General features: G+C 43.5%; 1 protein-coding gene across 6 annotated transcripts in view; it reads left to right on the top strand.

Annotated features, from left to right (window-relative positions):
* The first annotated feature begins 13,715 nt into the window (after positions 1 to 13,715).
* Positions 13,716 to 15,622, top strand: part of Washc2c (WASH complex subunit 2C) — a 65,720-nt gene continuing 63,813 nt past the window's right edge. For all 6 annotated transcript variants that reach the window (XM_045137226.1, XM_045137229.1, XM_045137231.1 and 3 more), the window contains exons 1-2: positions 13,716 to 13,821; positions 14,636 to 14,800. In XM_045137226.1, coding sequence (XP_044993161.1) covers positions 13,717 to 13,821; positions 14,636 to 14,800 — 270 coding nt within the window. In that variant the 5' untranslated portion in view covers position 13,716. The remainder of the gene's footprint in view (positions 13,822 to 14,635; positions 14,801 to 15,622) is intronic.

Consider the following 15,622-nt stretch of genomic DNA (forward strand, 5'->3'; position numbering starts at 1 on the left):
GTTTTCTATGTAAAGAAACTATGCCGAGTTCCTGCTGTTTCATCCATGTATGTGTGTGTCTATATACACGATCAATTTCATGTTTTTCCAAAGGGTTTTTAAACAAAGGGCATGCAGTGAAGCTATTCATGGGTCCAGGAAGTCAAGATAAGGAGAGAAGACAGAAGAACTCATGGGTGTGGATGGATCTGTGCTATTTCATCAGAACTTCGGCAGGAAGTTCCTGGTTCCCAGGGCAGTAAAGACAACAAATATATCTCAATAGAAAATCATGTATTGTTTTTGAAAAGAGAGACATTCCAGATTCGTAACAGTTGCATCTCCTAAGTAGATTTCTAAATGTAAAAATATGTTAAAAAGTTAATAAAATTTAAAAATTGAAAAGCCAGGCGTGGTGGTGCACGCCTTTAATCCCAACACTAGGGAGGCAGAGATAGGAGGATCACTGTGAGTTCGAGGCCACCCTAAGACTACATAGTGAATTCCAGGTCACCATGGGCTAGAGTGAGAACCTATTTCAAAAAAGCAAACAAAAAAATTGAAAATACATTTCTCATGTATAACTTGACACTGCCAATAGTATTTGATGTGACGCCTAACACAGATGGAAATGAGTTTTCCACAATTTCTTCAGCTCATATGGTGGAAAAAATGTGGGTTTCTCAGGAAGACATGGATTTAAGACAGCAACTCTGCTATGTAGTACGTGAGGGATACAGAGACATTATTTAATTATTTAACTACTGAATGAGATGCTCATTTAATTACTGAATGAGATGCTCATTGCAAGGTTGTCATGAGATGGTAATAATGAAACTCTGGCAGTGTGTGGTATGTGAGAGATAGTATTGCCATCCTCCATGCTGGCATATGACCCTTTTTCTCCTTTCTCCCTCTTCCTCTCTCTCTCCTTTTCTCCTCTTTCTTTTTTTTCTACTTCTTCCTCCCCCTCCTCCTCATTATGTGGGTCAAACAGAGTTATGCTGGAAAAGAGACAGCCCATGCACCAGTGTAACATTTAGCATAAGGACTGTTTACAAAGGTGTAAGCAGTTACAGGCAAACAATCTTCTCCAACACTTACAGGAACCAGGAGCCATTCTCATCCTCGTGTCTGGGTAACTGAATCTGGTGATGGAATCTGTTTATGGTCATGGGAAAGGGCTGCTGGAAAAGCCCAACAGATGCCAGGAAATGTGATGGCTCAAATGTGTCCCTCGTAGATAGAAACCTGATCTCTAACACAATAGTGTTAGAAATAGACTTTAGGGCTGGAGAGATGGCTTAGCGGTTAAGCGCTTGCCTGTGAAGCCTAAGGACCCTGGTTGGTGCGAGGCTAGATTCCCCAGGACCCACATTATCCAGATGCACAAGGGGGCGCATGCGTCTGGAGTTCGTTTGCAGTGGCTGGAGGCCCTGACGTGCCCATTTTCTCTCTCCCCCTCTTTCTCTCTCTGTCACTCTCAAATAAATAAATAAACAAAAAAAATTTAAAAAAAGAAATAGAAACTTTTAGGAGTTGATTAGATGATGGGCTGGAGAGATAGCTTAGCAGTTAAAGCACTTGCCTATGAAGCCTAAGGTCCCAGGTTCAATTCTCCAGAACCCATATAAGCCAGACATACGTGGTGGTGCATGCTTTTGGAGTTTGTTTGCAGTGGCTAGATGCTCTAGTGCATCCATCCTCTCTCTTTCTCTCTAACAAATTAACTAACTAACTAATTAAAAAGACTTTATTAGGCAATGATTAATGCTATTAGTGCAGGAGTAGGATTGTTATAAAAGCCCAATTTGGCCAGCTTTCTTCCCTCTCTTGGTATTGTGCTTTCTGCCATGAGATATAGCAGGAAGCCTTCCCCAGATGTGGCCCCTTAATCATAGACTTTCCAGATTCCCAAACCACAAACCAAATCATTTATGCTCCTTATAAATTACCCAGCCTGAGGCTCAAAATAAACTAATGTAAGGAATTCTATTGCTCAAACTGTAGCCCAGCAAGGAAGGAGGCCATGGAATGACCCCTCAATTCTCCTTCCTACATAATCGCTTCTGTTTTCCCCACTAGTCAAACCCAGTGGGAAGCCAGGGATGTGAGCGGACTGTGTTGTAAGGAGACACAGCCCAGCACAGCCACTGAAGCCTGAGGTTCCCTGTCCACTCAAGGGATCTCCACTCAGGTAAGGCTGAACCCGTGACTACTCAGGAAAGAATTTCAGGATGAGGCAAAGTTAGTGAGTTTATTAAATACTTACATAGTCACATAGGGAAGAGCTCAGCCCACAATCCCACAACACGGGTGAGGGCATCTGCCTTTACAATGGTGACACATAGGATCCTGTGGCTTTTTGAGTTACATTTCTTTTATTTTTTATTTATTTCTATTTGAGACAGAGAAAGAGACAGAAAGAGAGAAGAGAGAAAATGGGCATGCCAGGGCCTCTAACCACTATAAATGAATTCCAGATATATATGCCACCTTGTACAGTCTGGCTTATGTGGGACCTGGAGAATTGAACCTGAGTCTGTTTTGTGCAGTCTGGCTTATGTGGGACCTGGAGAATTGAACCTGGGTCCTTAAGCTTTGCAGGCACATGCCTTAACTGCTAAGCCATCTCTCCAGCTTCTGAGTTACATTTCTAAAAGAACAAAGTTTACAACAATATTTAAAAATATTAAGAAATACTCTAAATTTAATCAATGTTTAAAATTTATAAAAAATTTTATCTTAAGATTTTTCCCTTGTAAATGAAATTGCAAGGTGTTTATACAAGGTGTACTATTTAGATTTAGGGATGAGACTAGTGGCTAATATGGTAAAAAATCAAGGGTACCAATATATTCTGGCTGTAAGTAGGCACAGTTCACGTGTTTTTGACATCCTTGCTTGAGCCATCTTTAGGAAAGCACACATTATTGTAGACAATCTTGATTTGATCAGTTGTGTTGAAGCTCTTTGACTCTCACCCATCAGGAAAGGAAAACTAGATCCCAGGATAAGGAGCTTCCTTCCCTTTTCATGTCCTCATCATTTAATCCTGTCTTTCTATTTTACTCAGGGAACAACCACTAGTCTGAGGCAATCTGTAGAGTTCGGCCTCCCAGTAGGAGGGAAAGGAGAGGAGTCAGTCTTGACAAGTAATTACAGATTACTCAACATCCTGGAATAAAAACCTTGGTACAACAGACAGAAGTCAGACATTGAAATGCAGTTTATGGAAAGAATTTAAAAAATATATTTTATGGGCTGGAGAGATGGCTTAGTGGTTAAGACACTTGCCTGAAAAGCTTAATGAGTGGGTTTTGATTCTTCAGTACCCACATAAGCCAGATGCACAAAACAGTGCATGCATCTGGAGTTCTGTAGTCACTGGAGGCCCTGGCACATCCCTACTCACTTTCTCTTTTTTTAATCTCTCTCTCCTTATAATTTTTTTCTTTTATACTTTATTGATATAATGAACTTCACTGATTTGTGAAATTTGAAGTAACCTTATGTTACTAAGATTAACTCAATTTTTTAAAATCAATTATTATCTGTTTATGTCTTGCTGGAGTATTTTTAAATTTTTAATTTTTCATTCTAGAGAGAGAGAATGGGTGTGCCAGGGTCTCAAGCTGCTGCAAATGAACTCCAGAGGCATGCCTCTGGCTTACGTGGATTCTGGGGAATCAAACTTGGGTCCTTTGGGATTTGTGAAGGTTTAGTTATGCTAAGTGGCTATAGTAGTTAATTTCTCCCTGCTGGGACAAAACACCCAATCTGAAGCAATTTATGGGAGGAAAGGGTTTATTTCAGCTTACAGTTTCTAGGGGAAGTTTCAACCTGGCAGATGCACAAGGTGGTGCATGCTTCTGGAGTTTGTTTTCAGTGGCTAGAGGCCCTGGCATACCCATTCTCTCTTTCTCGGCCCCCTCTCTCTAATAAATTAAAAAAAAATTGAATACTTAACAAATACTTTTCAACTAAAAAAAGCTGACCCACTTTGATACAATTTTTTAATACATTTGAAATTCATAAGCATTAGGGATATGACTCAGTTGGCAGAGCACTTGCCTTGCTTGTATGGAGCTCTGGGTTCAATACTGAACACTGTAAAACTGGGCATGGTACTACACACGTGTGATGCCACACTTGTGAGATTGGAGACAGGAGAATCAGAATTTAAGGCCATCGTTGGCTACACAGTGTGGTTGAGGCCAGCCTGGGATACATGAGATCCTGTCTCAAAAACAGTCTTTAAAAATGTTTCTCCAGATTTAGGTTAGACTTGATCCTACCCTGTCCAGTGTCTTGTGGTTCAGGTGTTTCCTGTAAGGGGCTGGTGAAGGTTCAGCCATTTGGTCTGCCTTTTTTTTTTAATGTTTTTTTTTAATTTATTTATTTATTTGAGAGTGACAGACACAGAGAGAAAGACAGATAGAGGGAGAGAGAGAGAATGGGTGCGCCAGGGCCTCCAGCCTCTGCAAACGAACTCCAGACGTGTGCGCCCCCTTGTGCATCTGGCTAACGTGGGACCTGGGGAACCGAGCCTCGAACCGGGGTCCTTAGGCTTCACAGGCAAGCGCTTAACCGCTAAGCCATCTCTCCAGCCCTGGTCTGCCTTTTAGGAAGTAGAATTTTATGGTACCATTGCTGTTTGGGTCTAGATTAGTGTTTCCCACCCCTCTGATGCCCTCCTCTCCCTCCCCATCCATCCTAGTATCTAGTCCATGAGATGCTTGCTGGGTATGTAAGGTATCTTGGATAGATTCAGGTTAGGTGCTGTAGATGAGTGAGACTATGTGGCAATTTTTTTTCTGTGATTGGGTAAGTTCACTAAGAATGATCTTTTCCAGGTTCAACCATTTTTCCTCAAATTTCATTGTGTCATTTTTTTCTTACTACTGTATAGAATTCCATTGTGTAGATATGCCACATCTTAGTTATCCATTCTTCTAGTGATGGACATCTGGATTGATTCCAGCTCTTAGCTATTACGAATTGAGCTGCTACAAACATGGTTGAGCAAATCTCTCTGGCCTGTGAGTTTGAAGGTTTTAGGGTAAATGCCCAGTAAGGGAGTAACTGGGTCTGTTGGTATCTCTATAGTCAGCTTTTTCAGGAGTCTCCATATTGCTTTCCAAAGGGGTTGTACCATCCTACATTCAGACCAACAGTGGAGGAGTGTTCTTACTTCTCCACATCCTTTCCAGCATTTATTTTCATTTGATTTTTTGATGTTTGTTATCCTTATTGGGGTAAGGTGGAATCTCATAGTTGTTTTAATTTGCATTTCTCTGATGATTAGGGATGATGAACATTTTCTTAAGTGTGTGTTTGCCATTTGTATTTCTTCCTCTGTGAACTGCCTGTTCATCTCTTTGCCCCATTTTGTGAGTGGGGTGTTTGACGTCTTATTGTTTATATTTTTGAGTTCTTTGTAGATTCTAGAGATTAGGCCTCTATCAGTTGGATAACGTGCAAATATTTTCTCCCATTCTGTGCGTAATCTATTGGCTTTGCTTATTGTATGCTTGTCTGTAAAGAAACTCTTCAGCTTCATGTGATCCCATTGGTTGAGTGACTGTTTAAGATCGTGAGCTACTGGGGTTTTGTACAGGAAGTCTTTTTCCATTTCTATATCATGGAAAGTACTTCCTAAATTTTCTTCCAGTAGTATTCGCGTTTCTGGTCTTATATTGAGGTCTTTGATCCATTTGGATTTGAATGTAGTGCATGGTGAAATGTGTGGATCAAGTTTCAGTTTCTTGCATATGGTTATCCAGTTTGTCCAGCACCATTTGTTGAAGATGCTATCTTTTTTTCCAGCATACATTGTTCAGGCCTTTGTCGAATATCAAGTAGCTATAGTTGCTTGACCCAAAGTCCGGGTCCTCCAGTCTATTCCATTGGTCTATACTCCTGTTTTTATGCCTAAGTCTTCTACATCTTCCCTCCCTCCTTCTCCCTTTCCCTCTCTCTCTTCTCTCTAACTCTTGTATATTAGTTATCTTTTTCCTCATTTTCTTAGTGGGTACTGACCTGTAATACCCAGTACTAGCATGGGGCTATCATCCACAATGAGCTTTTGATCAGAAAGACCTACAAGGTTTCCTAAAAGAATGACAGATTTCTGTCAGAGTACTTGATGACCCACCAAAGGTTAGTGGTAAGACCCTACTGCTGAAGACACCATATGCAGTTGACACGTAAAATGGAATGGCATGGCTGGAAGCTAGAAGAGAGTCAGTCCCCAGACAGTTAGCGTGTCTAGTGCCAGAATATGCTACATGGGCGACTGGGGGAAATGACCAATATCTGTCCAAGCAACTCATGGTCTAACCTACTCAGCAGCAAATAACCTGTTGTGATGCCCATACAAGTGCAATAGTGGCACACAGCCATGGTGGGGAACCAACTGCTCTTGATTTGGCTAACTGATCCCCTCAGTGGTATGGGACCCATAGCTGGAGCTGGGAAACAAGTCAGAACCATATCCAAACATAAGCCCACTCTCCAATATCAAGCTCCCATCAATCATGGGCTACAAGAGGGCCTATTAAATTCTGTACAAAAAAAGTAAGGGTTATCTCATTTGTCCTGGTGCTAACTTACTCTCCATTAGAGAATCTGCTTCTCTTTTTCAGATAGATGTAGATCCTAAGGAGAGAGCCACCCCATCATAACTCAAAAGGGCCCAGGCTGAAACTAAGAAAAACTGCTGAAACAAGCAAGTGTGCTGTTTTCCTGATGAACCGGATACCAACACAAGGGGGAAGGAGACCAACACAGAGAAAAATCAACTCCTACCAAATCAGAGAGCCAGAGCCTCAGAGGCCAACACCTCATCACTGAAGCAGACCAAAAATGAACCCAACATGGCTCAGGGAAATTTTGCGGAAGAGGGGGAGGAAAGAATGTCAGAGCCACATGTTGGATCATGATATACAGAGACATTTATCGTACTAATAACTGTGGGCTAACTCCAAAATGCATGACCCACATACCTCAACAAGGAGGGGGTGGGTCATGGATGACCCTAATAATGGTACCAAACTGCCTGTATTTGCTAAATGCAAAACTAGTAAAAATAAATAAATTTTAAAAAATGTTTCTCCACCTAGAAAGCCAAGCACCACATGTTTTCTCTCATATGTGGATCCTAGCTACAAATATTTGGATTTGTATGTGGAGTTGGAATAAAACTCAGTATCACAGGCCAGTAAGCTAGAGAGGGAATAAAAAGGGAGGGAAGTGAGGGGGGTACTTAAGAGGATGGCATTGTATATATTTAAGTAGAAGAACAGATTACTGGGAGTGGAAAGGCCTAAGTGAGGTCAGGGGAAGGGACTAAGTAAAGAAAAGGTGGGTAGAGGGTTAATCAAAATCTAAGAGGGTATGAATAAGCTATGTGAAAACCTACTTTTTTGGACAGTGATGCACCCAGAAGCCATAGATTATTACTAGAAAATTTTCAGTGTCAAGGATGAGATACTTTCTAGTAAATTGTTGGCCAGGGAGGTCCCTGATGCCCCCCAAACATTATAGGTCATTGCCAAAACTCTTGGTTTCCCACCAGGAATAGATGGCAAGGTCCTACAACTGAAGACTACACATCCTTGGACTGCAAAATCACTGAGAAATCTTGCTGGAGCTGAGCTGAAAACCTCCTCCCTGTAGACCAGCTGACAGAAAGCTGGAAAAAGCCACGCTGCATGCAGCTCCATGGGAGAGCGAGAAGTCACCAGTGGAAATAAACAGCAATGGACACTGCAAGCCTTAAATTTGGCCAGCCAGGCCAAAAGAGACTGTGCAATAGTGCATGTCTGTTATGGGAAAAACCAGCTGCTCTCTAATTGGACTAGAGGCTGGCTCCACTGGAGGGAATACATCCTTTATACTGAAAACCTACAACAGGGGTAGTCATGAGCCCTAGGGGTGTAATGTCTGGTGGTGTCTGGCTAAATGCATATATTATGCTCACCAAACTGCCCAGTAAGCACTTCTCTTAATGTTCATACCCATATATTAATGCTATTCTCACTTTTAGTTAGAGAACCTTCTCTTTTCAGATGGCAGTGACCTTGGGATGACTCAGAAGGCACCATAGTGATGAGAAGTGACAGAGGAGTGCTCAGCACTGAAACATCTCTATCACATCTTCCAAGGCTTAGATTCCATTGCGGAAAGGTGGCAGAAAGAATGTAAGAGCCAAAGAAAGGGTAGGACTCCTTATAGTGTGCTTCTCCAGACATAAAATGACCTGGATATCCATGACCTCACAGTGCCTGACACTACCTACACAAGACCATCATAAGAGGAAAAGATCATGACATCCAAATAAAAGAGAGACTGATTGAGAGGGGGAGGGGATATGATGGAGAGTGGAATTTCAAAGGGGAAAGTGTGGGGGGGATTACCATAGTTTGTTGTCCATAATTAAGGAAGTTATCAATAAAAAGAAAAAAAAGAAAAAAAAGAAAAAAAAGAAAAAAAAAGTTTTTCCAGGTAAGAGCAGCTACTATTACTTTGTATCATGAACTAACTCGTTAAATATTTTAAGAATTCACCACGGATTTGTGGTTGAAAACTAGCCCACTGGAGCCAGATGATCTAGGTTCAAGTCTTTCCTCTATTAATCTATATGCTATGATCTTAAGCCAAATGCTTACTCTCTGTGTGCCTCAGTATGTTTACTTTCTTTCTTTCTTTCTTTCCTTGTTTTTCTTTTTTTAAAGTTATGCGCTTTGTTTAAATGTTTTTATCATTTTTATTTACTTATTTATTAGAGGCAGAGAGACAGAGGCAGAGAGAATGGACGCACCAGGGCCTCTAGCCACTGAAAACTGACTCCAGGTGCATGTGCCATGATGTGTATCTGGCTAATGTGGGACCTGGAGAATCTAACCTGGGTCGTTAGGTTTTGCAGGCATGCACCTTAACTGCTAAGCCATTTCTACAGCCTTTTTCCCCCCTCTGAGGTAGGATTTCACTCTAGGTCAGACTGACCTGGAATTCACTATGGAGTCTCAGGGTGGCCTCGAACTCATGGCAATCCTCCTACCTCTGGGAGTGCTGGGATTAAAGGTGTGCGCCACCATGCCCGCCCAAGGGGGAAGGAGACCAACACAGGGAAAAATCAACATACAAATTCAAATTTGTAGAATATGGCATATTAAAGGGGACTAAGAAGATGTGGCAACTAAACATGGTGCAGGCCCTTGAGGGAGATGGTAGAGCAAAAAGCGACATCAGTGGGACACCTCATGATGGGTTGTAAAATAACCCAGCTCCTTTCCCCACCCAGCGTGGGGACAATTCTAGGAGGGTGCTTGCCAGAGCCTCCCTTCCAGAGAGTATGCTCCAGTCACTCCCTGGGGTAGCTTGCTCACAACACACCCTTTGTTGGTTGCTGACACCCCTCTGTGGCTCCCCCGCCTCCCCGTACTCCTTGTGCTGCCCAAATAATGATCTTCAGGAAAATCTGTGTCTTGGGGTCAGCTCCCACAGGAACCCAAATCAGGACATCTCATTCTATTTCTATAAAGCACAAAATTAGATGAAACTAATTTGTAACATTAGAAGGCTGGGTGATGATTCCCCGTGGGTAACAGGAAAATAGACTGAATGAGGCCAGGAGGAAGCCCCTGTGCTGGTGGCACGCTTGTTTCTTGACTTGAGAACTGATAACACAGCTGTGTCCCATTCGAGAAAATTCCTTGGCTGCACAGTTTACAATGGAGGTGATTTTCTTAATGAAGATCATTTCTTTTTCAGAAACTTCAAGGTCAGTGTCAGTTACATAAGGATACATATCTCTTTTCATGGTATTCTGCTGCCACCCTGTGGCCTTTTTAGGAGATCACAGACAAAGGAGAAGACAGCCAAGACAGGGTGTTTCTGGAGAGGGTTTTGTTTAAGTCTGGATCTTGAATGTTCTCCAAAAGTACATGTGTTAAAGGCTTGGCACTACTGGAAAATGGTAGCAACTTTCAGAAGTGAGCCTGGTAAAAGTTCTTAAAGTCATTGGGGTTGTAGCATCAAAAGGGACGCTGGGAGTCCAGCCACTTTGGGATCTGTTTGCTTCTTAGTTGTACTTTTCAGCACAGCACCCTCCCCCCTGCCCTGCCAAAGGCCAAATGATAAGGGCTGAAGCCTCCAAAACTGTGAGCAAAAATAAACCCTTTCTCTCTATAGGTTGATGATCCCCAGTATTTGTTACAGTAACAGGAAGCTAACTAACACAGGAAGTGGGATAGTTCCATGACAGGATGTCTCATTCAGTCTTATGTAGGAAAGAAGACAAGAGTGGTGACTGGGAAGGAAGAAGTCACACATAATGACTACATGAGAAAGATTTTCTCACTTTTGAGGTTGGGATAACATTTGCATCTCTATTCTAGTGTGATTATAAGAAGTCCCATCGGGAAAAGAAAAAGCAGTCCCATTGGGCTGGAGAGATGGCTTAGCGGTTAAGGTGCTTGCCTACGAAGCCTAAAGACCCAGGTTTGATTCCCTAGGACCCACGTAAGCCAGATTCACAAGGTGACACATGTGTCTGGAGTTCATCTACAGTGGCTGTAGGCCCTGGTGTGCCCATTCTCTCTATCTGCCTCTCTCTGTCTCTTTTTACCACTCAAATAAATAAAATAATGATAAAAATAAGTCCCATTTTGCCTTCATTCTCACAGGTCAGAATGTGGCTTTGCTGATATTCATATTTTATGAATTAATTTATGTTCAATAGGAGAGTATCCAGGCCAATCTGATACTTCCAGGTTACCTCCTGAACATGAGGGTCTGCTTTTCTTTATCTCAATGGACATTGAGACTGTTTCTGATCTCTCATAGCTACAAAAACAAACAAACAAACAAACAAAAAACCCCAAAACCCAAAGTCAGTTACATTCTACAAAAATATTTGCTAATACTCTTCAAAAGAGCAAAAGATCATGAACAAAAATGAAAGATGAGGACAGGTGTGATAGTGCACACCTTTAATCCCAGCACTCAGGAGGCAGAGGTAGGAGAATTGCCTTGAGTTTGAGGTCACCTGAGACTACATACTAAATTCTAGGTCAGCCTGGGCAAGAGTGAGACCCTACTTTGAAGCTGGGTGTGTTGTGGCATGTCTTTAATCCCAGCATTTAGGAGGCAGAGACAGGAGAACTGCTGTGACTTTGAGGCCACCCTGAGATTATATAGTGAATTCCAAGTTAGCCTGGGCTAGAGCAAGACCCTACCTCAAAAAAAAAAAAAAAAAACACCCAAAAACAACAACAGAAAAAGAAGACCCTGCCTTGAAAAAACACAAACAAACAAACAACAAAAAAGAAAGATGGATGACTCATCACAGATTAAAGGAGACTGTGGAGAAATAACAAATGTACTGTGTGGTCTGTGTTCATAAAAGAGCTTGGAAAAAAAAATAAAAGAGCTTGGAGTAGTGATGACATTTGAATGATGTTTCTATGTTAGATACTATAATTTTAAAATTATTATTATTATTTTGGTTTTTAAGGTTTCACTCTAGCCCAGGCTGACCTTCACTCTGTAGTCTCAGGGCAGCCTCAAACTCATGCTGATCCTCCTACCTCTGCCTCCCGAGTACTGGGATTAAAGGTGTGCACCATCATGCTTGGCCCTAGATACTATTATTGATCAATTTTACTTCATTGGTTTTCTTTGTGAGGCAACCCGACACACTGTCCCCCATTTTTTATTATGAGAGGGAACAAGAGTGAGAGCAAGAGTGAGGAGAGACAATTGGTGCATCAGGCCCTCTAACTACTGTAATTGAATGCCAGACATGTATGCCACCTTGTGGGCATGTGCGACCTTTGCGACCTTGGGTGTTTGCATTGCCTTGTTTGCTTGGCTTATATGGGACCTGGAGATTGGAACATGAGTTGTCAGGCTTCTTGGGCAAGCACCTTAGCAGCTAAACCATCTCTCCTGCCCACCTCACTAGTTTTGACTGTTCTGTATTTATGTATAATATAAACATCTTTGGGAACAATATAAAAGATACATGGGAATGTTTGTACTATTTTTGCAATCTGAAATGATTTCAGACTGAAAAGGTAAACCATGAAGGGTGAGGAAATATTAAATATATGTTAATGTATATTATAATTGCTTTATAATTTATTGAGTGCTCTGTTTATGAGCTTTTAGGAAATTCTCACTCTTCCTTCTTGTGATAGGCATGCTGGGATTACAGAAACTGACTACAGCTCTGGCTTTTACACAAGGTCTGGAGAGCTGAATTCGTGTTCTCAGAGTTACATAGAAAGTGCTTTATCTACTGAGCCATCTCTCCATCGTAATGTAATAAATCTTTTTGCTATGGACCGAAGTTATAGACTTATTACTGGAAAAGTGAAGCAAATGGGTTAATAAAACAATCCTCCTATGGGAGTGTTGTGGGGCTGGTTACTCTAATAGTAGTTGTCACTGCAGGAATTAAGACTCCTGAGAGTTACAATGTCTCCTACTTGGGTGTGATGTGTTAGTAGTGTCAACTTGACAGGATCTAGAATCACCTAGAAATTGTTTTTCAGCTTATCTGTAAGGGAGTTTCTAGACTGGGTTAATTAAAATGGCAAACCACACTTTAAATTCTTTCGGTATATAGAAGATATGTCACTTCAGCTGCATTTGGGACAATGAGACATCTTAAATTAGGTGACAATGGAGTCGACTACAAAACAAATATTAAAAGTTGGACAGATGCCTGGGGGAAATGGTCACATCTAGGTTGATAATATCACGTATATACCAAGTACTTTGCTAGGTATTTTACAAACATCATTTCTTCCTAGGAAGAAAGCTCAGAGCAGTTAGACACAAGGTGCCTAGGAACACAAAGATAAGAGCAATTTGGGGGTGATTTTAAAAAAGTTGGTCTGGCAGAAAAGCCACTCAGCAAGTGGACTGCCAAGAAGTACCCCATACTTGGGCTGGAGAGAAGACTTAGGGGGCAAGCACTTGCCTATGAAGCCTAAGGACCCAGGTTCCAGGCTCGATTCCCCAGGACCCACGTTATCCAGATGCACAAGGGGGCGCACGCGTCTGGAGTTCGTTTGCAGTGCCTGGAGGCCCTGGCGCACCCGTTTTCTCTCTCTCTCTATGTGCCTCTTTCTCTGTCTGTCACTCTCAAATAAATAAAATTAAAAAAAAAAAAAAAGAAGTGTCATCCGAAGACACATCACTGAGCGCGACTGGGGAGCTGAAAGAATTGAGGATTCTTTTTTTGTCCCCCTGTCCAAATGTGGTTTGGCCTTGCCTGGGAGGGTGAAGACTTTTAGGCAGTTTTCGCAAGGAGCTGAGGCCGAGCTAGGCCTTCAACACGCGGGTCAGGGACGTGTTCAACGAGTCGGGATGGGCTACAGGGTAAGGACGGTCATCCCCGAGGGGGCAGAGAAGGACGTTCTCTCCGCCCCCCGCATCGCTGGCGGCGTGCGGGCCTCACTCACCATCGCTTCCGCTTCCGGCCTGCGCACGGCCACCCATTCCCATCCTCGCCGCGGGTCAGGTCACGTGGGGCGCCTGCCACGTGACCAGCGGGACAGCGTCACGTGACCCAAATCACGTGACTCCGGCCGCGCCGTCCGCTGAGGTCGCGGGCTCTCCACTGCTCCGCGGGGCTGACGGCGCTGTGCGCGGGCCTCCGCGTCCTCCTCGGTCGCGGTCCCCGGGGCTCGGCGCGTCCGCCCTCCGCCGCTGCCGCCGCAGATGAGCCGCCCGGCGCCCGCCGCCGAGCCCGTGTGGGAGCGGCCCTGGTCGGTGGAGGAGATCCGTGGCAGCAGCCAGAACTGGTCGCTGGCGGCCGACGCGGGCGTGAGAGGCGGGCCCCCACCCCGGGGCCCTGGGCCAGGGAGGGTGGGAGGCGCCAGCTGAGCTTCCCCGAGCGGCTCTGCCCACCCGGACTGCTAGCGATGCCCTGCTCCCACCCCCGCCCCCGCCCAGTGCCATGCTGATGGATGGGCAGATAGATCCCTCTCTGCTGGGCTCGGGCATTGCCCTGTCATTACTGAGGCCATTGCGATTGCGACCCGGGCTCAGTGGTGCAGGGGACAAGCCACTGCCTGCATATTCTTGAATGGGACTCCTCAAGCTTGGGAACTAGACAGCTCAGAACTTAAAAATATATATATTATTTATTTTATTTATTTGAGAAAGAGGAAGATAGGGAAAATGTGGTGGTGCACGCCTTTAATCCCAGCACTCGAGAGGCAGAGGCAGGATCGCCGTGAGTTGGAGTCCATCCTAAGACTACACAGTGAATTCCAGCTCAGCCTGGGCTAGAGTGAGACCCTACCTCGAAAAAACGGAAAGAAAGAAAGAAAGAAAGAAAATAGCGGCTGTAAACAAACTCCAGACGCATGCGCCACGTTGTGCATCTGGCTTACATGGGGCCTGAGGACTTGAACCTGGGTCCTTTGGCTTTGCAGGCAAACGCCTTAACTGCTAAGCCAGCTCTCCAGCCATAATCAGAACTTTTCATGATAGAACCTTTCACGAGTAGGACCTTTACTGTCAGAAGCATCGTCCCTTTCACTAGCAACACAGGAGAGGACGTGGGTTCTTTTTCTTTTGCTTGGACTCGGACGTGTGTCATACTGATAGTACTTTATGTTTCTTCTCAAACTAGCTATTGCAGTTTCTACAGGAATTCTCACAGCAGACTATCTCTAGGACACATGAAATCAAGAAACAGGTGGATGGACTAATTCGGGAGACCAAAGCAACCCACTGTCGCCTGCACAATGTCTTCAATGACTTCCTCATGCTGTCTAATACCCAGTTCATTGAGAATGTGAGTTGTTCAGTTACATCTGACTTACATACAGTATCTTTGGGGAGCCAAAGCTATTGTAGTTTTATTTCATTTACTTTCATTTTTTGGAGGTAGGGTCTCAGTTTAGCCCAGGCTGACTTGGAATTTACTATGTCATCTTAGGGTGGCCTGGAACGCTCAGCAATCCTACCTCTGCCTCCCAAGTGCTGGGATTAAAGGTGTGCCCCACCACACCCTGCTTTTTTTTTTGTTTTTTGTTATTGGTAAGGTTTGTGGTTTTCAAGCCTTAAAAAAAAATCTGGGCTGGAGAGATGGCTTAGCGGTTAAGCGCTTGCCTGTGAAGCCTAAGGACCCCGGTTGGAGGCTCGGTTCCCCAGGTCCCACGTTAGCCAGATGCACAAGGGCGCGCATGCGTCTGGAGTTCGTCTGCAGAGGCTGGAAGTCCTGGCGCGCCCATTCTCTCTCTCTCCTTCTATCTGTCTTTCTCTCTGTGTCTGTTGCTCTCAAATAAATACATTTAAAAAAAAAAACCTAATGGTAAAATTTCCTCATTCAAGTTTTCCCTTTCTTTTTAGCTTAAGCAGTAGTGAACAATTGTGCTTAATTGTATAACACTCAAGCTATCCTATGCACAAGGTGTAAGGACAACCATATACCTAATCTGATCCTTTGAGCACTGGCTTATGGCTACAGTTGTTGATTGGATCTGTCATGTTGTGGTTCATTACATGTAAAGGGATGTACATGTCTAATTTGAATTTTGTCAACAGGTTTTCATATGATGTCTGAACCGATGGTAGAGAATCAGTTGTGAACATGTTATTGAGCTTTTTCAGCCAT

The sequence above is a fragment of the Jaculus jaculus genome, chromosome 18 (assembly GCF_020740685.1).
Source record: "Jaculus jaculus isolate mJacJac1 chromosome 18, mJacJac1.mat.Y.cur, whole genome shotgun sequence".
NCBI classification, from domain to species: domain Eukaryota; kingdom Metazoa; phylum Chordata; class Mammalia; order Rodentia; family Dipodidae; genus Jaculus; species Jaculus jaculus.